Source organism: Nymphalis io, chromosome 8, assembly GCF_905147045.1.
Source record: "Nymphalis io chromosome 8, ilAglIoxx1.1, whole genome shotgun sequence".
Lineage (NCBI taxonomy): Eukaryota > Metazoa > Arthropoda > Insecta > Lepidoptera > Nymphalidae > Nymphalis > Nymphalis io.
The window spans coordinates 11,286,397-11,311,989 of record NC_065895.1 but is presented as its reverse complement, the minus strand read 5'-3'; the positions used below and the strand labels follow the sequence as shown (position 1 = coordinate 11,311,989).

Genomic DNA, 25,593 nt, shown 5'->3' with positions numbered 1-25,593 from the left:
CAACTACGAATGCTTTTAAACAAGTAAATGTAAATTAGTGGAAAAGAGACCGACAGTTTCTTACCGGTTCTTCGTTAATTTTACTTTTAATTTGCTGTAATATTCTAAAAGACAATAAAGTAGGCTGTACTTGAATAAAAAGTCTTTTAAATTTGTAATAAATTTAACTCGTTTTTTTATAAATTTAATTGAATATTTAGTATTCATAACACTATTTATGTAGTTTCTCATAATGTGTAATATTAATAAAATCATTGATACTTGATACTTGCGTCATTCGAAGTAGTAAAATGAGCTGTAGTCACTTATAAGGATTATCGCCTTATTACTTGCTATCGTGTCTGCGTGTCTACACGAGGGCTTCCTTTTACTGCAATAAAGGCTTCAATTTTATTCCAAATGAAAATTGTGTATAAACTTGGTTATAATCCTTAATAATATTATAAATACAAACGTTAGTTTGTTTGTTACGCTTTCGCTTCTTAAATACTCATCCGATCATTATGTAATTTTGCATACAGGTTGTCAGGGGTACAGAAAAGGACTTAGGATATAATGACTGTCTTTTCAATTCATTACAATAATAATATCTTGTGCTCCGTCGGCATCAATTTTTTAATGTATTAATTAATGCATAGCTATATTGCGGTCGCGTTCACTTCTACAAATAATGATCGCATAGACTTAGCAATTAACATGTCGAAATATCTTCGTTCCTAACCTACTAATATTAAAATGCATATAATATAATTAATATAAATAAAATTAATATTATATATATATATATATATATATATATATATTTTATTTATATTATATTGGGTATAAAAAAATGAATCTTGTGAAATGCTTGAATCCTAAAGAAGGCTACTTTTTTAACTCTCATCTGCTCCTCTCCTCTTAATACGCCTGACTGACTGCCATGTTGGTCTAGTAGCTATATGTAAGGCCGCAGACCCGAAGGTCCTGAGTTCAAATCCCAGGTCAGGTCAATAAAAAGTTATTGAGTTTTTCTATCGTTCTCAATAGCAGTGCGTAGTCTGGAAGTTGGAAGTGTGTACACTACCGTACCTCGGAAAGCACGTAAAGCCGTTGGTCCTGCGCCTGAATTCGGATTACCATCCTATCGGAATACGATAGTTAGCGAATAGAGAGTACACCTCTGTTTGCGCACACACTTGTGCACTATAATATGTCCTGCGCAGTTGACTAATCTCTCTTAAGATTGGCCGCCGTAGCCAATATATATATATATATATATATATATATATATATATATATATATATATTATTGTATTGTAACAGCCTGTTAATGTCCCACTGCTGAGCTAAGGCCTCCTCTCCCTTTTGAGGAGAAGGTTTGGAGCTTATTCCACCACGCTGCTCCAATGCGGGTTGGTAGAATACACATGTGGCAGAATTTCAATGAAATTAGACACATGCAGGTTTCCTCACGATGTTTTCCTTCACCGTTAAGCACGAGATGAATTATAAACACAATATATATATATATATATATATATATATATATATATATATATATGTATATATATATACAAAATGCGGGCGAAGCCGTGGGCGAAAACTAGTTCAATATACAATGACGAATATCGTTTGGAAACTCTACCGCACTCATAAATCACTATGATAGACACTGACGAAACTAAACCGACTTGTCCGACGTAGTTACACCGCTAACATTGTAATAATTGACAGTCGTTTACGTATCGTCGTTTTTATAAGTACCCGCGACCGATAAATAAGATAACTGTCAGTGACGTCAGAGATTCGAGTGCTTGTTACGGTTACGTTTGTGAAATAGTATTGAATACAGCTCGTTAATAGTCAACAATTGATTATACGGTCGAGCTAAGTTTTAATTAGTGAGTTTTAAATATTTCATTCGATGAAAACGTTGGTGATGATATAAGGTATCGTGTACATTGTAGTAACGTTAGTTTGTTACTAAATGTATATTGTCAAGACATGATGGGATGTTCGTTGGTAATGCATTTGTTTTTATATTAATACTGTCATCTTGAAAAACGCAACGAATAGAATATTATATCTTCTTGACTTTTTTCATTTTTTTTTATACTTCTCGATATAAATATAAAGTCAGTTCTTTTTTTTTAGACTATTTCGCAGATGTAAAATTATATTGCTAATGCTATACTATTTAAAAATATATTAGTCTCATTATATATTTATTATTATTATTAATTTATATATGAGTTTCTTAAATGTGATACTCTAACCTAATTATAAGAAAATTAAAAAAGTGGCTCATTCGACACATGAACACATACACATTAATAATGTATGTGTTATTCTCGATTTCATTACTGATTTACATATTACACTGTTATATCTGAATGTCACTGAAACAATCATGATCGTGAATAACGATGCACAAATCCAGGGAGAGTGGTATTGAGATGTCGCAGCGGATTGGACGAAATCGAAAGTTATGGCTTGTTTGACGGGAAATTGTTGGGGTTAACATGACTCGTTTATAAAGGTAACTTTTTAAAAATATGTCTTCATAGTCAATAAAACGTCTTAATTTTCAAAGTAATAACATATAACCGGAAATAATATCAAAACAGTTCCTTCAATTTCAATAAACCTACTTTATTTTGCAAAATATAGCCTAATTACCTAAATATCAAAAGTACATCAATACGTACAACGTAATCAAGAGATTTGTAAGTATAAGATCTTTTAGCGTGTCACTGACAAGCTATACCAAGCTAATGTCGAAGGTTAAATATCACGCGATTAACCCAGACAGAACCGTAACCGTAGCCACTTAAAAAAAACAACAATTTTTTATTTTTTTATTCGTGATTTCTATTTTTATCTTTGACTTTATATCCTGCCTACGACCTATTATATTAAAACCAGATATCCAATTGTAATTACTTATACATACATTTATATGAATTCTATCGCTAACTGCGGGATCTAAGGTGTTATGCTCTAATCTCTGGATCATTCAACATTCAAACAAAAGAACTTTGATAAAATTTATATATATTGTAATCTCTGCAAATATATGGCAGGCCTGAAAATTTCTACCGTTGTAAATAAATAAAACAAATTAGTAATTGAATATATGTCTAATTTTATAGCGCTTATAATTCTCACTTTTATTACGTCGTTTTTCATTTATTTATATTTTGAAAATGGAAGGTTGACTTTTAATTCAATCGGTTGTTTTAGATTGTCATCACTTGCGTAAATTATAAGTATAAAGTAACTGTTAAACGCGCCACGAGTAAGGTCTTTTTTGTACCTTCTCTACAAGATGTTGTAATAAAGATCTCAGTATACGAGGATGAACTATATTTATGATTAATTTATCGACGACATTCGAGTATAATTAATTATTTATTACTATGTAACTATAATGATTTCTGTATGGTTTATTCCTATCCTTCATATTTGCTTATCTTATCTAAGAAAATTGTTCACGCCGCTGTTAGCATTGCTCAATCATCGATGTTTGAAGCCTGTAAATAATCCTTTTAAGCCTTCCTTTTCTTCATACATAATCCTCTAATTCTTTAATCCTATAACGTTTCTTGTAAGCCTTCATGGTTATACAACGTCAGTAAAATAATAGCAAGAGGTTTGCAGTTATCCTAGTTTGTTCACTTTGCTTGCATTGTCGTTATCGGTAGTAATGAGATGCGGGAAAGTTAATTAAGGGCCAAGATTTACATTATTGCGTTCGATATAAATCTCAAGTTGTTTCGTTCGTTTGTCTTACGTGTGTTTCTCTGTTAGTGCTTTATTGGTTTCCAACGCTCCGAGACATATCTGATTTGTTATTGAATTGTAAATGTTCCGATACATTTTCATTTAATACGAATGAGAATATTTCGAAAGTTTGGTCGTTTTATTTATTTAAAATACTTATTTTAACTTAATTGAATTACATTTTCTATACATGACATAAAACCGCGAATGCAAGAATAAAAATTATCATGATACTTGGTGACAGGCTTTGTGCAAGCTCAATCGTTTATCCTCACCAGATGTTCTACCGCCAAATAGCAATACTTAGTATAATTGTTGTATTCCGGTTTGAAGAGTAAGTGGGCCATGTAACAACAAAGGCACAAGGGACACAACATCTTAGTTTCCAAGGTTGGAGGCGCATTTTGGCCTATATTTTTTATTTGGTGACTATTCACCATCAGGTGGCCCATTTGCTTTTTATATTATAAAAAAAAAACCACTACTAATTTTGATAAATATTCTTGGTAAAATATTCATCAATATTGTCTTTAAATTTACTTTTTTAGGTGATTTTAACAAAACACGCTAAGAAACTGGCTTAATGCAATAGAATACCTAAGAATCTGTATTTCTAAACGGCTGCTATTTTAAGATACCCTATCAGGGTCTTAGTTCCAATCGATTTACCACAGAGATCATAGAGATAGTGTCGGGATTAAGTTACAAAACACAAATACCGGTGTATCGATAGCGTGCGCTAATCAATTAGAGGCGGCATAATCGCTCGATTGATTTAACTACGGGAAACCGGCCACTTTTCAACGTCGGGCTCAATGTCTAGGAAATTGTTCGTTTAGCACTTGGCGTTTATTGCGAGATATTCATGATTTTAATTTTTAAGTGGAAATCTGTTGATGATGAAAACAAAATTAAACAAATCGAACTTCGGACATGTTAACAAATATTGAAAAAATACTTTTAATTTCCGGAAATATTTTCCGTTCATTAGTTGTTTTCGTATTACATGCATAAAGTTTTCCGGCCTTTGAGCAAATGATTATAAAAATGAAAGTACAGCCTTGTCCTTCGATATTACTTAAATATTAAATGAGCTCGGTATATCCTTTAAACATTTATTACTCTTTTATGACGGATTTTAAGAATTACAATAATTGTTAATACGTTTTATTAGCCTTAATTGAAGCTATGAACTTACATTACCGTCTCAGTTAAAATCGGTATTTAAAGTTAATGTACTTATTAACCGGTCATCATGGCGATTTGTAAACTGCATGGAAAGGTTTTAGATTGTATGTCTGGCCTTCTGCCTGATGCCAACCTACTTTGGGTAAGTTTCTACTCGTTAATTAGCTGGTTTCCCGTCACCATACTGTTTGTTTGAGGCGATTGCGTGTTTGGCCCTTAGTCTTTTGTCACGCCCCCATTCGCCGGACATAGTCTCTTTGCTACTCTGACGAAAAAGGCTTTACTACTGGTTTGAAAATTATTACTATGTATTAATGCTGCTTTAAACGTCATTTTATAAGACAAAAATTAATTTGTACGCATATCCATTAATTAGTTAGCTTATCTATTATATCATAGAAGAAACAACCATATGCCGTAATGATGTTTTTGCAAAAAAAAATTTTGAAATTATATTTTTATTTTTAAAAAGTTTTTGTAGATAATAATAAATTTGATCACTAAGTATCAACCCAGTTGCGCGCATATCGTCTACTAACTTTTGGAAGTCACACCACCATGCTATTCTAATGCAGGCTGATGGATATACATGGGGCAAAACTTCATCTGAAATACGCAAATTTCCATCGGATGGATAGGTCGAGCTCGATCAACTACTGCCTAGCAAAAGATGAAATATAAAAACAAATTAAGTTAGATCCCACAAGTTTCATTAAAATCCGCTTGTCCATTTAAATCGACCCAGTGGCTCATCTAGGCACTTAATAAATATGATTTTAATGAAATTAATTCTCGAACATATTAAATAATACAATTAGATTTTCTGTCTATACCCATGCACATTAAATGCAATAGACCAGATCAGTGAACTTTTACTCAGATCGGCTATCTCAACGGAGCCTAGATAAAATTCCAGTTTGACCTGTCAGTGTTTTCCCATCTGTTTTCTCCTAGATGTAAGCAATCGACTTTATCACTTATCAGTAAATTGATATAAATTCAGACTTATAAATTTAAATTATCTTTTTAAACAATTTAAAAAAAAATGCCGAGATGGCCTAGTGGTAAGAACGCGTGAATCTTAACCGATGATCGTGGGTTCAAACCCGGGCAAGCACCACTGAATTTTCATGTGCTTAATTTGTGATTATAATTCATCTCGTGCTTGACGGTGAAGGAAAACATCGTGAGGAAACCTGCATGTGTCTAATTTCACTCAAATTTTGCCACATGTGTATTCCACCAACCCGCATTGGAGCAGCTTGGTGGAATAAGCTCCAAACCTTCTCCTTAAAAAGAGGTGCGGAGGCCTTTAGCCCAGCAGTGGGACATTCACAGGCTGTTACGGTTTTAAACAATAGGAATTATGATTCCTTTCTTTGTTTGAGATCTGAAAATGAACTCATATTGCATGAGTATGGACTAAGCATAAAAAACTAAGTGAATGGTATTTCAGCTATTAAGTCTAATTTGACTGTCTTGTTAAATATAATCCATATCATTAGTATATAGTGAACGATGATAAATTTATACTAATATTATGAATGCCTCGTTTTTCTTATGATTAGATATGAGGCCGCAGACTCCGAGGTCCTGGGTTCAAACCCTAGGGCGGACCGATAAAAATTTATTGGGTTTTTCTGTCGAATATTCTCAGTAGCAGATCGGAGTCGGAGTTAGAAGTGTGTGCCCTTCACACTAACTCTTTCCAGTCGTGTCGGGTTGCCGTCCCATCGGATTATGAGAGTGAGGGAATAGAGAGTGCACCTGTGTTTGCGCACACACTTGTGCACTATAATAGTGCGCAGTTGGCTAATCTCTCTTGAAATTGGCTGCCATGGTTGAAATCGCTCAGGAGAACGTCGTCGTTACCGACCTAACTGCCGAACTAATTTTGATCAATTTTAAACATGGACTTATGTATCACTCATCGTAAAAGTACTATAGTAGTAAGTAATAAGAGAGCTGAGCCGCTTAGTTGAAACATAACTTATTTAAACTTATAAAATTAAATGTTTATTAAATGTACTTAGCTGTGGCAAACACTATGAATAAATTAAGAACATAAGACCTTTTAGCATAACCTCGCTACATACGTTGGATAGAAACATTTATAAAAACTAATAACGTAAATTCTCTCTTACGCATTGCACACAAACCCATTTTTTATTTACTAACTAGGTCACACTGCTATAGACTAACAATCGTCGTGATAACGCTAGACAATTAAAATTTTCTTTTTATCATTAAAAAAATTTAAAACTCAATCTTATGATCTTATGAAACAAATTCTAGCCTTGATGCAGATAACATCTGTGATTAAGATCATGATTTTGTAAAAACTGCTCATAGTTTTGTACGTGACATGTTCGTGTATTAAAGAGATGAAACGATAAGTTTAAAAAAGATCTTGTGATATATGTTGTCAAGTCACTATTAACATTTTCGTTTTCGATTTTATTTTAAACAAATACTAAATAATTTGCTTATAAGAAACACATTAATCGATACATCAAAATCATCTCCATATCTATATCTTTATTCATATTTTTGAAGAATATTATATATAGTAGCAATATCTTATGAATTAAGTCCATAAAATTATATCGAATGTTAAAACCAAGGCTAGGAGTCGCGTATTTTTTTGTGTCCGGGGTTAGTCACGACACGACACTCTAGAGAGTACAAACCCTTCTACACGAGGCATTTAACCTTGCTTTTTATTGCAGCCTAAGGATAAAGTAAGGCACTCAGACGTACAGTTTGACCACCTTTACTTCTTTTAAATGCACATGAGCTTAAATAAATAATATGCGCCTCTTCGTTATTCATTTATTTTGTAGGACGTTTTTTCCAGAAATTTAATAAGACTAAAAAATTTATACGTTTCGCGGTTCGCATCGTGGTTAAGCTTTCATTGGCGAGTTATAAATGTGTAAAATTCATTTAATGCCCTATTCCTTTAAGTCGTATACCGATATAAATATTTAATGATTCATTCACACATATATAACAACGGATTAACAACTTCTTTTTAATTATTTATTTGCTGAATTATATATAAATACATAATGAACGATCGTTAAAATTTACGTACATAAATTCGCAGGCGTAATTAAAATTAAAGTTGTTAAAACATGTCGGGATTTACGGTTGAATGTGAGTGCACTCAACTCTTCCGTCGAATGTAAAAAAGAGTTAACGTCAAAGAAAGTGGTTCCGGTAGGCGACTGGTATGAAATGCCGGACATTTACTACTCGTAAATATTTATACTGCAAAATAGGGGGCGATAACTTTTTACGAGGCACTTAGGGAACCGTCAGGGCTGTTGCTCTGATAAAAAGGTTGAGAAGGTAACGGGACGCCGCGGAGTAGCTTAACCTCATTTTTTGTGCTGTTAGTAAATCTATGTACCTTAAATACAGTCCTGCATTGGTCTGTAGCAGTAATAGCGTTTGAATGAGGAGAGGGTTTATTTGTCTGTTTCGAAGGTTTATTCGAATACTATTATTTAATTGACTCTATGATTAAAAGGATGAAAAAAAAATAACTTCTAACTTTTTTCTCGGTAGAATCTAAATAATACGATATGTAACATGACGATTCAAAAGTATATTGATAATCTTCTCTTATAAGCCTAAGCAAAATATGATTTGAGAATATTTGATTTGATATAAATTTCGTTCCAAAATTAAATCGTGTGCTCTATAAAATAAGAAGGCTGTTTGTAACACAAAAAGATAAACTTTTCGCACAAACGATACTTGTTATCGAAACGTTCTCAAATTCGACTTTGATAATAATATAGCGCACAAAGGTATTTGCTTACAAAAACCAATACTTCATTCTTCACTAAACAACTCGTATGCAGGTTTGGTCATAGATAAAAAATATTGAAATGAACTTTACCGACGGAAGTAATGATTATTTTGTTAGTTAGATTAATGAACCGTTGAAAGCTCATTTGCTTAATCGCTTTAGTACTCGAAGAGATAAGGCAGAGAACTGAATGAATAGTCTATTTTAAGAAGTTCAAACTCAATGATGCTATAGTGTAATAATTTTACTTAACGCGTAGTCTGAAGCAAAATAAAGAAAAGAGAGAGAAAAAATAATTATAATTATAGCCAACAATTAATACCAGGTACCTAGAAAGATCTATCAAAACAATTCGCTTATGTTATTACTGAGTCCCACCCTACAATGTATGAGGTTTTATTTTTCACAACAAACTCCTTTCCGAATATAACATTCGAAAGAGCGCCAAAAATCAATTCCTATTAATCTTACACGTTTGAGAAACCACTTATATAAAATGATATCACAACAAACGTTTTATTGAATTGTTTTAATAAAATATAATTAAGCAAATGGTCCTTACTATAATAGTTTTCGAATGATCATAGCACTTTCAAACTACTAATAAACAGCGTGAAGACCGCTATTAAATAATACTTACACCGTCAGTAACCGCAGGCTGTCATACACGAACAACTCTCCCTTAATTAAACCTTGGAATACAATATTAACCGCATCTATAAAGCTGTTAACGAATCACGGCACCATCCAGTAGCGATTCTAATAACTTAAGAAAATCTTGCGTTAGATTTACTACTTTATAATCTTATTTATTAGGTTTATAATTTATTAATTATTGGAATTGCTCGACTTTACGTTGGATCTTTAATATTCCTCAATCACATGATAATATAATGGCTTGATCTCACTCTCCACATAAATATTGACTTCATCATTGGTAATGGGTATGACATTTAACGTTTATAATAAATCATAATTTAATTACTTCAGTATGATGATTTCGTTTACGTAAGAACGATGTCGTAATCGTTAATACGATTAAATAAGGAAGTTCTTGGAAAATCGTCTCATCTTTGAAAAAGCTAGTTGAGTTTACATAATCTTGTTATACTGAATCTGTTTACATAATGTATGAATTCTAATTGAAAAGTAAGGTTTCAAATAACGAAAAGGGATACTTAACGAAGATGCGGGGGAAAAAATATACACGGCAGCCTTATGAAGCCGGAAGGGAACGTTGACAGAAAATCTGGTTAACTTATAAGGGCCTTATGTTAGAAACCTGATACTGGGCTTATTCCAGTCATGGGTTTTCCAGTAACATTGAAACAGATCAAACAAACGGCGTATATCGTATAAGTTAAAGCATCTTGAACATCATTGATTCAAAATATAAATTTTAAATATGGACTAAAAAAAAGTTTAACATTTTGAGTTAACCAGAAAATATTAGAAGTTATAAATGAAATTCATTTCTAATCAAGTATAATATATCATTCAAGGATTAGTCTCATAAATCTGTCGTATATCCTTGGAGTGTTGAGAACTTGCACTTGCAATCACAGTACCGGCGACAAAGCGTGGGTAGCTCGCATTCAGACGTGCGTAAAGCAACCATCGTTTGCTGTACTTATAATAAATGCAGCGACAATTGAAAAGGCTTCCCATTACACGAACATATACTGCTTAGTATATATTAATATCACAATCTATAAACGTCTATTGAAACAAACTGAAGCCTAAGGACAAGTATGATTTTACCTTAACGGTTTTCCTGTTTTACAAAGTAAGATCATCAGGATAATCTTCACTCCCTGTAAACATACTTTGATAAAACATCTAAGGCTCTACGACTTTTTATTAGCAACTCCACAGGCAAGCTCCTTAGATAGTTATGACATCCGGCCACTAGTCGATCCGTAGAATAGTTGTCGTGACGCTCACAATCTGGTTTTGCGTTGTAAATTATTTCTTGCATTAGTAACTACTTACGGGCGCTTCTTTACAGGCGAGATGAGAAACAAATTTGTTGTAATTTTTCATCGTCAAAATAATATACATATAAATGTATATTACTTTGACAATGAAATATTTGATATGAATATTTAATAATAAATGGATTTTTTTTCAGCCACCACCGATTGTTCACGCTCCGCCGATAGCTTTGCCACCCCCGACCGCTGCTTCTGCGCCACCAGCCTCGCATTGCTCCGCGCCACGCACTATCGTTATTCAACGGCCGGACGCGCGGCACGGCTTCGGTTTTACGTTGAGACATCTTGTTGTTTACCCACCGGAGTCGTTACAGGTAAATACAGTAAGTAAATATATAATTTAAATTAAAATACTCTACATATAAATATTAAAATAATCTAATCTCTTTTGAAATTAATTTGCTTAGAAATTAAATTACTTTAACCATAAGGTTAAAACATTCATACATGATTTTTCGTTATATTAATATAAAAGACTTATTATGCGTTTAATTTAATCTTGTAACAGGACGAATCAAAAGTGCACAAAAAATCCCACTTGAATAGAGAGTGATTTTCATTTTAATTGATTAAAGATTAAGATTAATAATTAGATTAAATTTAAATATGATGTTAAAATTATGTATTTAAACATTACAGGAACTGTATGAAGATGCGCGTCACCTGGCCGTTGGCGCTGTTGGTGCGCCAATGGACACGATCTTCGTAAGGTCGGTGCGGCCAGGCGGACCGGCGGCGGCGGCGGGCCTGCGCGCCGGCGACCGCGTGCTGGCCGTCAACGGCGAGCCGGTCGCCTGCGGCAGGTCGCGTGCGCCCTACGCGAGGGTCGTGCAGCTAGCGCAGAGGGAGCCCAGGACGCTCAGGCTCACTGTTGTGCCAAGGGATCACGATTTGTTGCAAAGGGTAATTTGTATTATTATACAAAATCATATAAAGACGGGCTCAACACTACATCTTAATAGTAGAAAATAATATTTTAGTCAGTGAAGTAAATTAAAACAAAGCAAAGGAAATAGAATTTTTGGGTGAAATTTAAGTCAGAAGGTCACAGTAGAATTTAAAGAGATTTCTTCATTGTCACGATGAGATCACCTAATGGCTACTGTTCTTGTTTCCAGTATTTTAGTGAAGCGGCATACAACCCAGAGACAAATCAACGTCCGATCGAAATGCCGGCGGTGACGGAACACGAGTCGCGTCTGTTCGACGCTTACAGACGGCCGCGGCTGCCGGCCCTGCCAGCTCCTCAAGCACCCTCCAGACATCGCGAGGATCCTGAATACGCAACGGTAGCGCCACCATCTAGATACGATGGACCGCGACTATCAACTACACAACATTATCTATTACATGATGGGTAAGAACGTATGAGAATTATGTTACTTTATAAGAAATTAACTAAAAATGTATGTGCACATTTTTAGTTCTTCATTTAGTACACATTATTATTTGTCTTTATTTCTGCTCTAAAATGCGATAATTAATTAATATGTAATCTATGGTTCACAGCAGAAGAGAGTCTGACACTTCTCTACCATCATCAGCAGCGGAGAGCAAAGACAGTCTCGGTTCCTTTGATTCGAATTCGACACTCACAGGCCGAGAGCTGGACGACTCGATTATCCTCTCCCGAATACGAAAGAGTCTCGAGCAGAAGGAGGCCTTCCTTCGACGTCCGAGTCAACCTACAGGATGGGTCACCCCGGACGCCCCACCGTCAATTAAGCAGAAGGAGTTCTACGCCAGGCCACAGAAGCTACAGAAGCCAGCTTGGCCACCGCCTGCTTCTTCCCCGCCGCTAGCAGCTTCCCCACCACCACCGCTTCACCAGCCACAGAACCAGGAACAGAGAAAAGAAGAATGTGCCACGAGCGTAGACAGTGGGACATATAGTGGCTATGGTGAATTGAATGGCACGCATAACGATAAAAATAGATTAAAACAAGATAAAAGTCAATTCGTAGCGACGTTGTCCAAGATACACGAAAGTTCGCCTAACGCCCAGAGCACGAACGTCGGAACATTAAGCAACGGATCATCTATAGAGTTCAGAGAAGAAAACGCTTCATCTAGTAATCAAGATAATAGGTAAATTCAATTATTATTAATAAGACAGATTTTGTTATACAAATCGATGGTATGAGAAAAGCCTAAGGATGGTAAGAGTATGTATGGCTAACGTGCTATTACATACCGTCAGAATGGTTTGAAATGTTTACAGTTCCAATATATAATATCAAGACAAACCATCTTTACCATCTAGCGGCTCATTGCCTCGACAATTTTTTTTTTTTTAAAAAAGTATATTTACAATAATTACTAGCTTTTTAGATCAGTATGATTTTTGTATTACTTATCGTTTCAGATACCCAGTACCTGAGCTCCAGTTGGTCACGGCGCGCACACGACAGCTCGAAGAAGCGCGCGGTGTGGGCGAGAGACGAACAGAAGTCGCCAGAAGTGAACTCGCCCGCCTTTCAACCACGAGATTAGAGCCGAGCGTAGCTTTGAGAAGGAAGGAGTTCGAAACTCGAACAGTAAGAAGAGAAGCCAGGTCACTGGATGTACAACCTCAGCATGGTTAGTGTTACTGTGTACATGTTTATATAATTGTCATGACGATCGGCTTACTAGTATAGGTCATGTGATGCAGCGCCATCTTGTGGCAAGTTATAACAAAGTCAATAGCATACAAACCTTTTTCACGAAGAGTACATGTATGTGCAAACTTTCATAGCAGAAGTATATTCATTTCAAACAGATATATTCTTAAGATTCAATACATAATATATACAATATTAGTATCAACTTAGTTCACATACTTTTAGAAAATTACTTTTTTCAATATGAAATGGTTAAAATTATAAATTGTATGTAACCAGATTTAGAGCAAGAGTCGCCCCTCCTCGGCGGGAGCCTATCAGGAAATCAGTTAATGATCACCGGCAGCAAACACCTCCATTGTCCACCTCCAGAAGGATACACGCCCGGTTGGTATATCCATTTACCAAAAAAAATTTAGTATCATATAAAGAAAATATATAGGATAACACTCATTAGCTATTCCGTAGATGTCATGCTTTAATAATAGTTTTCATATTTGATTAGATTGAGTAAGAGAAATGTATTTTTTTAGAAACAGAAAAGGTTCAAATGCGAACAAGGTCAAATAGTACCGGTAGTGAAGGATTATCTATTAGAAGACATCATGCCACAGGTGAGGACTTTCATTTTATACACATATTCACCTAACGAGTGATAAAGTTTTAGCGAAACATTTTAGTTCTTTGTTTGTAGTTACGTTAAAAATTGGTTCGTCATTCTTGGTAAGTAAATCGAATTTCAGGAGACAGGAATTATATCGTTTAGTCACATATGCTTTTGCTGCATTTTCACTCTAAGCCACATTATATATAAAAAATAAATGAAAAGTTAAGCAAAATTACAAATGTTCACTAAACTTGGGTAACTATTAGTCTTAGATGGCGTTACATTTTATTATTCTAAACATAAGAACCCTTTGTTAATTGAACAGATAAGATTAAATGAAATATTCATAAATAAAATGTTAACGCCATCTTCCGGTGAAAAGTATTATCGCTCTGGCATCGCAACTCGCTTAGCGATCGGCGGTTTATTACGCGCCGTAAAAATGCTACATGGCGGTAACGCGGAGGCTCTAATGGCATGTTCCGCTCCAAGATGGCAGTCACGCGAAGAGACGAATGGGGCTGAACAGAGAACAGATGGAGGCGATGAACCGCGTGTCGCTGCCGGGCGAGGGCCCGCAGAGGCCGACGCAGCTGAGCCTCGCGCCGCCCTCCCCCTCGGCCTCCACCTCGGCCTCGCCCACGCCCACCACGCCCGCCGACTCAGGTCCAGCAGACTCGCCTGCGACTGCCTCGACTCCCTCTCGCTCCCTCCCTCGCGAACTGCAACCAGCTTTAGCTCCTAGCATTACTAATCGACTTACAAACTGGAGTATTATCTCTAGAGGGATCACTGCCATTATATTATATTAGAATGAAAATCATTTTTGTTAACGAAGATACCTTGCATGGCTTATACCCAAAAATAAATACCAGGAAATCATTAGGGAGGGAGCATCGTGGATCTAACCCACCTTCTTCGCTGATAGCATCATTAACGGAATGCGATGTGTGTGCTTCTACGTGTGCTACTAATGCCAACTAACCGTTCGTGATACTCGATGTTTAATATATTAACTAAATTCAGTTTGCATTCGACGATATATTAAACAACAATATTTACAGGTTTTGCTGATGATTTGGTGACAAGACGACAGAAGAAAGATGCACAAATGGGAGGTCAGTAAACAATAAAAACATTCATTAATATATACATATATATATACGTATATAATATATAGTATAGAGATTCCTGTAGGGCTATTCTGTAAGAACAAACTCGAAACGCACCACAGAAAACGGTCGAGAAAGTAAGAAGTGATATGCGACAGTAACTGCTTCGTTGGTCCAGTGGCTTGATGTAAGGCCGCAGACCCGGTGGTCCTGGTTTCAATTCCCAGGTCGGGCCAATAAAAAGTTATTGGGTTTTTCTGTCAGAAAATTCTCAGTAGCAGCCCAGACTTTAGAAGTTGGAAGTGTATACACTCTCGTGTCTCGGAAAGAACGTAAAGCCGTTGGTTCTGCGCCTGAACTCTTTCCGGTCGTGTCGGATTGCCGTTTCATCAGATTATGAGAGTTAGGGAATAGAGAGTGTGTTTGCGCACACACTTGTGCACTATAATATCTCCTGCGTAGTTGGCTAATCTCTCTTAAATAAATACACGCATCAAAATACTATACCACCATAAGTCGGTTGTCAACATTTCGCGGATGAGTAACGAAGTTGAGTTCTTGCAGAAAAGCAATGCAGAACTATATAAGAGACTTTTTTAATTGGTCTATTTTTTATTAGCAGAAGAGGAACGTGCAATGCGCAGGGTTTCCTATTTGAAAGCAACCTGGGGTGATCGACTACATTTAGACAGTGATGTTGAACCCGACGCTGATCATCTCGCTCTCAGAAGGTATTTCACTCATTTTCAACTTGTTTTATAATCACATTTAGGAATGTCGTTTATATCTGCCAGAAATAAATTAAATTAAATTGGTGTAAATTAATTTTAGTGTAAACTTATATAGCCTTAAAATATATATATTATTGTCCAGTTTTTTAATTATGTCTCAGGAATAAAATATTTTATAAGTTTTATAAAACCTCAGAGACGAGACGACCATCGATTTTTCTTTGAGGTATATTATATTTTCAAACATTCCAATATTTATTTATTTATTTGAAATAAATATAGATTGTCTTCAAATAACTATAACATTTATTTAATTTTAAATTTTAATTTTGTGCACTTATGTTTTTTTAATTCCATTCCATATCACGATCAACATGAGATATTATATATATAATATATTGGGTACAGTTATGGGTAGTGCGTAGTTTTACATATGGCAGATATAAGTGAAATGTTTGTTACCATTATAAATCTATCCAGTAGACCCTGAGTAGTTAACATTCAGTATAATTAAAAGTGTTACAAATTCTCATTAACATGTAAGGTGTTTTGAATGTAGTAGGTCCGTAAAGCACCCCATTCTTTGTATTATCGTGAAACGTACATCACATTGTTTGTTGTAGATAGACGAATAATTATAATATAAGTTTTTTTTTTAAACAGTAATGTAACCTCATTCCACAACCATCTTACTTGTTATCTAACAATTGAACATGCGTATATAAAAATGAAGGGGTTATTGTGCATTATTGGTTTTGTTGTATCTGTGTTTTGTAAAAAAACGCAGTGCTTACCGAAAATGGCGCCCTCCACGTTTCACTGAAGACATAACACCGTTGCTGCGAATATTCGACCCTCAAGCCACCCTCCCCGTGCGGTACGTCGCATGACGTCGCGGTTTCGCTACTCGCCCATAGATGACGCTTTAAAATGTGTGGCTATTTAGAGCATTTGAATGATAGATGGCGCTATCTATTTTCCGCAAAACTTTTCACAACTTTGAGAATAGCCGTCCATGCCACTAGATCGCCATCACCAATAATATCATAAATCATTTGAATTAAAAAAAAAAGCAAAAAGCGAATAGAAATTCTCGTATTGCAAAGCCGTAATTATAACTAAAAATCACTAAATAGCTATGTTTTATGAATAGGTAAAATGATTGTACAATGTGAGCTTTTTGGACGTAGTTATATGTTAATGATAAAATATAGTTTTCATCAATAACTGTTGCATGATTTTGTATTGCATGACATGACGTTGGGGATACGAACGTTGTTTAGGTGTAGCATGTATTGTTATATGTTGTTAATGTATTGCATTCAGTATAGCTTTTAGGAGATAAGATACGGTTTCTGACACTAAGAGGTAGCTGAACGACTAAACGAAACTAAAGCGAACGTGATGACAAAATCATCTATAATGCTACTAACTAACTTTACTTTAAATCAACATATCACCAACAAAGATATTTCGACTGAACACAGGGGTAAATTTGATAAAGGGGGGAGTTTGATAAAGCTTCGGCTACACTTGTGCAACATTGCAACTATGAAATGAAATAATGTTTGTAGATGTCGCTCGGTCGATTTAGTTTCGCTTGCTCAGATATTTTAAAATCATTATCATCAACAAATTAACTTTGAATATTGTAATATTATTTTTATATGTGTTTAGTCCGGAGAAAAAAGGCGAAGAGGCAGCTGAGAGTACTGAAGCCTTGGAAGCAGACGTGCAAGGCAATGTACAAATCAAAATGGTGGTCAGCAATGGAAAGGTAACGGTTTATTTTATAAGTCGTTTAGAATGTATGACAAAAGTTATAATTAATCTTAAGTAAGCCGATATGGCTTGTGGTTAGAACGCGTGAATTTTCATGTGTTTATAATTCATCTCGTGCTTGACGGTGAAGGAAAACATCGTGACTAAACCTGCATGTGTCTGATTTCATTGAAATTTTGCCACATGTGTATTCTACCAACCAGTATTGGATCAGTGTGGTGGAATAAGCTCCAAACCTTCTCCTCAAAAGGGAGAGGAGGCCTTAACCTGTTAATCCCTTAGGTGCTTTAGAAAATTGTATTCGAAAATGAAGAATTAACCGTTCATCTTGTTTTTCAATTATTATGCTTTAATAATTATTTTTTCATTTCGTTAGTATTATAGTCAGATAAACATAAACGAGGCAGTTAGATGACTGCCTATTTTATATAGTTAAAAAATATATAGTTAAAAAAACAGAAAAAATCTATATATTTTAAAACACATTATATATCCATAACTATTTTCTTATAAGATATATTTTTCAGCGCGCAAGTGACAGATCCTGGAAACAGGTGTGGGCGGTTCTGCAAGGCACCAAGCTCTACCTTTACAGACATCATCCCACTCAGGTTAGTGAAGTCATAATCTTTAAATGTGTTTTCATTTTCTCAATAGCTCAACTTTAAAATTTTTAATGCAGATTTATTTTAATGTCATTGAAATGTCATGAATGAATTAAACACATTACACTCCTTTTTTAACAGTCGTGTAAACAAGAAAATCGAAACTGAGCTATGATTAATTAATGAATTTTTGGTTTGATGATTTTTTTTTTTTAATTATAAATGTATATAATTTTAATATTATGTGTTAATTAAATCAGTTAAAAGAATGAAATAATTGTATGTATTCATACATAATATGCTTATATTAAAACTAAAACTATACGATATTTTCTGTTATTTTCTTAACTATTTTAAATGAATCAATAAACGTACTTCATAAATTTTTGCGATACAGATAAAAGTCATCCATTTAACTTAGAGCGTCCTCTTTCCACCGATGAGCAAATATTTCGATCACTATTGCTAATGGAATTATTGTTTATGTGGAATTTTTCATGGCATTGTTTTGTTCGTTCACAAACGTAACATCACTTTACGACCATATTTAGTGCAATTAAATATATTTGTATTTTATACTCCAGTTAAAACGACTTTTTTAATATATATACATAGGAATGTTTAAAATAAATTCGAAATAAATATTACCAGTCGGTTAGATCTGCATGAGACAAATTTAATTTTTAAAATTAATACCATACGGTCAATGTCACAATAAAATATCGCAATAAATTTTCCAATTATCGCCATAAGGATCCATATAATTATGAATTCCATAGATATCCTCCTTATCATAAGAATTGTCGTACATTTCCTGTGCGCCATAAAGACGCGAGCACCTGGCTTCCTCGTGCCCTTAACTACACAAGCCGGCCAATTCGGTGAAGACAACCATGACAGCTGTGTTTGTTGCGATGTTAAGATGATAACTTACAATAAATATTCTTTAATTACAATGTAATTTATATTTCTACCACGAATTTCATAAATTCAATTTTAATAAATGTAGTATTCTTTTTCAAACAGATATTAACGCTGTAAAGAACGTACATAAAAATTGTCTTATCAAACAAGGTTGAAAACCTCAAACCAAACAAACCTAGCATGGTTAGAACAGCTTAAAACCAAAACATAGTCATATGCGTACATATAAATAGACATTATAATTACTTACTAAAGTGTGATTCATGTTACTTTATCCCCATTTCTTAATGCACCGAGAAATAAGTCACGTAATGTCGAGTCCTCGTTTTTAACATTTCCTAAGCAGCTCGAGTGACGCGCAAACATAAAGCACTTACCTGTAATTTGTTGTTTCCGGCGTGTTTTCACGGTAAAACCTATAAACAATACGCCCACACGGATCTCCTTATAAAATTATTATTACAAGCCTTTAAAATCGAACTTATGGATGATTTTTTGTATTTAAGATAATATTGCTGGATTATATTTAATGATGTTGATGACCTCCTAGCTGCTATCGATAACGAACAAAACTCTTTTGTAATCACCGTGGTACGCTTAATACATTTATAAAATTTAACTTTAACTAGTAAAATATCATGAAATTACCAAATTACAGTTATAATATTTTATATAATAATAATAATATTTTATATTAATTTAAAATTTGTTTGGTGTCAATTACAGTTGACATCGAACAAATTTTAAATTAATATAAAAATTCTAATTTCAAAATTTTCATGACATATTTTTAATTTGGATCTTTACCACGATCTTAGATTTTTTTTATTGACATTTTGCCTTTGTCTTCGACAAAAAAACTGTCGAGGTCACAAGCTGACAGAAAAAAATGTCTATCTGGAACAAATCATAAAAATATAAAAGAAAATACGTGGATAGAACGCATAGAAGTTTCTTGTTAACTCGTGTTTTAATAAAACCAAATTGAACCGGTTTATTTATACTTGCTTTTGTTTATTTAGCAATTATATGTCTGTTCAATGTCGCTTTGTCCATTATCCTATATTTAATATTTTGACAACCTTCTTTATTCAAATGCCTATTTTTTCAATAATTATTTTGCTATCGTTAGCCAGTGCTAACACTTAAAATAAAAAACAGCTGTCAACCTTTTAAAAAATGCGTTATAATTTTGCTGTTCGCTAATAATTTTACTATAAAATAGTCACACCATCACTCCCATCATACAAACGAATTTTTCGAGTATAAACAGTACGGTTTTTATTAGATGTACAAGAAGTCAACCACTGTAATCTCATGGTAGTGAAGATATAAATGAAAGAGCGTTTGGGTAACATACGAGTACATACAAACCGTAAATCTTCTAAATATATTGGTAGTCTTTCGTCAAAGCACAAGAAGTTTTCAAAACATTGCCTATAATATTTCCAAACGATATTATTTTCGGAGTGTGTGACCTTTCCCGCAAAACTGTAAATGTCACAACACAGCGACACATAAAATCGTTTACTTACGTAAGACGGGTGTCGTCCGTCCTTCTTTATGTAGTAAATTAAAAGACGACCCAGCGATATATTCGAGAAGAATTTAACGACAAATTCTTCACACGGAACGGAACGAGAAGGGACCGCGTCTTTATTTTTGTATTTATACATTAATATAATTTAATAAAATGTTATTTTGCTTTGTATGTTGTGTCGTGTAAGTTCTTTCATGTGTAAATTGTTTCCGTCCTCGTAGACAGAAAAACGACTGAGTAACAATAATAGTGAAATTATCATGTTACTGTTTTACAAGCTGTAATTTAACTAATTATTTCACCTATATGTACGGGTCCAATCTAGTAACTGAATTTTAAACCAGCCCGACTGATTGAGCTGAACTGTCGTACACTTTTTTAGCAAAGATTTAGACCAAGACCATACAATGTATGCCATATTAACTCGTTTGGCTAAATGAAAAAACCCTTTTTAATAAAAAAAAATTTTATATGAAATCTATTATTTATTTCTAGTATACGAATAGTGTTGCATTATATCTCAATATTGTTTGGTTGCATAATTATAAATTTTTTATTAGATGAATTTTTGAAAAAATACTCATAATTTGAAGAAAACACACATAACACCTGCAAGTTCAGTGATTGCATTGTATTAGAGTATAAATAATTCTAATGCAATCATTATATCAAGCGTATATTTCTTAAATCCATGTCTTACAAATATAATATGAAATGTATTGCAGGCTAGACTAGACTCTCCATCACAACTGATCAAAGAGCGACAATACGCTTAATTTTCTTTGAATACCGTTTGCTATTTCATTAATACGACTAACATATTTCTCGACGCAATAAACGGGCATCGCTATAACATCGATACTCTACGAGAGAACATTGACTGTTTCGCCTTGCATCCATTATTATAAGGATCATTTTACGTAAATATGAAATTCACTTTCACGGAAGACATTCCGGCAGCTAGATTTAGGCTTTCTCAGAACTGAACGCTAGCATTTCAAAACGTTTATTAGTGTAAAGATAACGGTTTAGTAGCTCAAGCGAAGTTATAAGCTCAGTTTATGCCAATTGACTTTTGACACAGGAAAATCTAGTTCTGACATTTTGTTTGATATGTTAGTTCCGATCGTCAGTACTAAATTACTGGCTGAATAAAATTATGTTAAAAAATTAAATCAGTATAAAAATATCAGCCCATATCCCACTACCCATGTGCTGGGCAAAGGTATCGTAAACCAATATCCTTCGATCTTTCGGCGCTTTCATCCGCTAGTATCTATCACGACCAAGCACGATATGATTGACATCCAACTTAACTAAAGGGCACAATAACTCAGTGATGCTTGCTTGGGTTTGAATTCGGGATCTTTGTTTAAGTTTCACGTGATCTGCCACGGAGCCACCTCGGCTCGTTCGAATCAATAATGATATTTCAAAATTCAACTATTTGTAGAATCTATCAAATAATGTTTGTTATATAAGTATATGTGTTAAAATTAAATATGTAAATATATTATTTTAAATGTTTATAGAGTCAATTATATCATTGTTATCTTGATTTTATTATTTGTTTTTACAATACTGATGTAACTTTCTATAAAGAATAATTGAAGAGAACGGATTGCTCTTTCGGACTTATAGTCCATTTCCTACTTTCAATAAAAAGTGCACGATTTTCTGCCACGGCTTTCGCTGATCAGCGACGACTCTCATTGTATCCTTCTTATAAATCAAGCGCGAAAAAATCGTAAGATTCGCCAAATATCACATTATTTATATTTACCAATTGTGAGGTTTTGTGCAGGTATATATGATTCTCACTAGTTATTTTTACAACATATTAACCGCCTGGTAATATTATAGGGATCATAACATATCATCGCATGATTGACGGCGCATTGACGATTCAAGAAATGGCATACATTTCTTAAACTGACAGTGTCTATGGGCAAAAGTCACCATCAAGTGTTATTTTGTTTATCTGACAATAAATTAAAAAATATATATAAAACGAGTACTTATGTCCCACTCGGTAGAATCTACATTCTTTAATGATGGTAGCGTCACCTAGACTTAACATATATATGTAATATATTTGTATATGATAATTCAAAAGTGTTTATATTATTAACAAACATTTGAAAACAATTATTATTTCATAAATTCCAATGTTAATTTTAATATTTATCAAATAAATAGGAGTAAACTATGTCGTATATAAAACTTAAAATCAACAAATAACACTACAAGCTTTGCGGTGCAAATTAATCAATGGATATAATATCTTAAATCCAGTGTCGATATCTTAATAAATGGAACAGTATTATTTTATCAGACTAAATGATAATTTCGAATGTATTTATTTAAAATCATACTAATATTACAAAAGAGGTAAGTTTTGTTTGTTTATTTTGGCTAGTTCCGTGCAATAAGTGCTGATAAGGAATTGCGTAGTATATTGTATGTTGCATATTAGTTCATGTTAATGCTTTTGCTTAGTTAGCGAAAGCATTTGAAAACGAAATGAGTGAGTTGTTATAAATAATGATAGGAGATTATAGGATATTTTTTATATATATAAAATCGGTAGGTGGACTGGTAAATAGGCCTGATGGTAAGTGGTCACCGCTGCCCATAGACATTTTAATTAGTGCTCTATGTATTTTATCTTGAAGCCGAGATGACCCAGTGGTAAGAACGCGTGAATCATAACCGATGATCGTGGGTTCAAACCCGGGCAAGCACCACTGAATTTTCATAAGCTTGATTTGTGATTATAATTCATCTCGTGCTTTACGATGAAGGAAAACATCGTGAGGAAACCTGCATGTGTCTAATTTCACTGAACTTCTGCCACATGTGTATTCCACCAACCCGTATTGGAGCAGCGTGGTGGAATAAGCTTCAAACCTTCTCCTCAAAAAAAGAGGAGAGGAGGCCTTTAGCTCAGCAGTGGGACATTCACAGACTGTTACGGTTACGGTTACGGTATTTTATCTTGTACGTAAAGAATATGAACCTTTATTTATAACGCCAATGGGTCACCAACGTCGTACGTCTTTGGTTAGAGTTCATACTAAATACAACAATACTAAGTATTGCTTTTTGGCGATAGAATATGTGATGAGTGGACCTACCATTTACGCGTTTCCCCCACATGAAGTGGGGGGGTACGTGGGGCTCGCCGACGCTGAAGGCACCGGAATACTCACTAAAAAACCAGTGCTATCCACACCGTCTTTTCGGGGGACGCCACGGGATCGCTTGCGCATACTACCGTGAGGAGTGGACCTACCTAGACGGACTTGCACAAAACCCTATTATAAGTATATATTTGTATTATATCAAAAATATATATAATAGTTTTAAAGCTTTTTATTTATACGTGTGAAGTCGGGGCGGGTTTCTAGTCTATTCTTAATTTATACAGTTTATAGTGATTGTCATAACAAAGTCGTTACACTAAATACATATTGATTATGTTGACACTTAATAAATATAACGGAAATTTGTCAAAAGCGAGCGATTACGTTATATTTAAATTAAAGGAAGGTCTCTAATTATTATACATGAAATTTAAAAACTTCTTATGGTTGCGTTTTTATTACAATTTAACTAATTACGTTCGAAATAAATAGTTGTTAGATTTTGTAGATTTAATGAGCTAATAAAAATATATTACATTAAATGTGGTTAGTATTATATTAGAAATATTGACAGAAACTTAAATTGAGAAGCTCAGTTCGGAAATCGGACTCGGCAGCGAAACTCAAAGTGTAGCTCTAGCGTAGGAGATTGTATAGAGCAGGTGTGTGTGCACAGTCGCAGATCACTGCGACAATCTGCTACGATCAGAGACAATTCAGCGCTGAACGACACAACGGATTCACTTGTTTTCTTTGGCAAGGAAATTCCACATTCCAAGTTGTTGCTGAGGACTCCTTGACGAAAAAATCCAATAACTTTTAACTGATTCGACCCGGGATTTGAGAACATCGGGATAGGAGCCATATAATCGAGCTACTAGAATAACGAGGCAGTTATTTATGCTAATCGTCAATAACTTACAACATAATAGAAACGACAAAGCACAACTCGGTTAAGTTGTATATAAGTTTTATTGTCTAAAATAATTGTGAAACGTTTCATAGCGTACCTATCTGTTTGACTGTTTTAACATTTAATTAAGCTCTTATTATAAACTGTCGGCATAAATGTGTCGTTTTTCGAGTTTAAGAGTTTTTTAAACCCTGTGATTTATATTAAGAATTAAAATTTTATTCACAGGATTATGCATTGTTAGCAATAATACAATCCGGAATTTGTTCCATGACCCGTTTTTAACGAATTTAACAAGTATAATTACAGGAAAGTATCCCTGACGCAACTATACTAAAATCTCTCCCAAGCAATGCTTGCTCAATGATGTAATATACAAATTATATAATCATTTTTGTGTTTAGTGATCGAAACAGCTTGACCAAAACAGGCGAAAGAACGTGTTTAGTCGTCGTTGACTCGTTTGGACACATAAATCTAGGTTTAGGGATCAAACACATTTGCGTGACCGAAAAGACACCGCGACGTGGACAGGTTTCACGTAAGGCTGCAGCCACGCCGGCACGGCAAATCGTGATAGCTATTACTATATTATAGAAATTGCGCATTCGTTTGTACGCAAAGGTTTTCCTTTTAAATGATTATGTGTCGAGGATAATACGATCCTTTAACAGGATCATGAATCACTGCTGCACTCCCTTCGAGTAGCCTCGGATAAGCTTACGGCCCTTTAAGGGTACGCTCTAAGCTATGTATAAAAGAGATAAAGTATTTGTTTTTACTAAAATAATTATGCATACTATTTTAAACGAATAGCAATTGATTCTCAACAAAAACAAAATCAAAGTTTATTTTATGTTACG

The 25,593-nt window shown here is 34.2% G+C and overlaps 1 protein-coding gene across 2 annotated transcripts in view; it reads left to right on the top strand.

Moving 5' to 3' along the window:
- Positions 1–25,593, top strand: part of LOC126769932 (rho GTPase-activating protein 21) — a 310,744-nt gene that overhangs the window by 219,532 nt on the left and 65,619 nt on the right. Inside the window, exons 4-16 of one of the 2 annotated variants that reach the window (XM_050488935.1) lie at positions 10,905–11,081; positions 11,407–11,670; positions 11,886–12,124; positions 12,277–12,855; positions 13,133–13,347; positions 13,650–13,757; positions 13,904–13,984; positions 14,470–14,643; positions 15,042–15,095; positions 15,712–15,820; positions 16,608–16,697; positions 17,498–17,597; positions 18,130–18,213. In XM_050488935.1, coding sequence (XP_050344892.1) covers positions 10,905–11,081; positions 11,407–11,670; positions 11,886–12,124; positions 12,277–12,855; positions 13,133–13,347; positions 13,650–13,757; positions 13,904–13,984; positions 14,470–14,643; positions 15,042–15,095; positions 15,712–15,820; positions 16,608–16,697; positions 17,498–17,597; positions 18,130–18,213 — 2,274 coding nt within the window. Of the gene's footprint in view, positions 1–10,904; positions 11,091–11,406; positions 11,671–11,885; positions 12,125–12,276; positions 12,856–13,132; positions 13,348–13,649; positions 13,758–13,903; positions 13,985–14,469; positions 14,644–15,041; positions 15,096–15,708; positions 15,821–16,607; positions 16,698–17,497; positions 17,598–18,129; positions 18,214–25,593 lie in introns of both variants that reach the window. The other variant, XM_050488936.1, reaches the window with a different exon arrangement.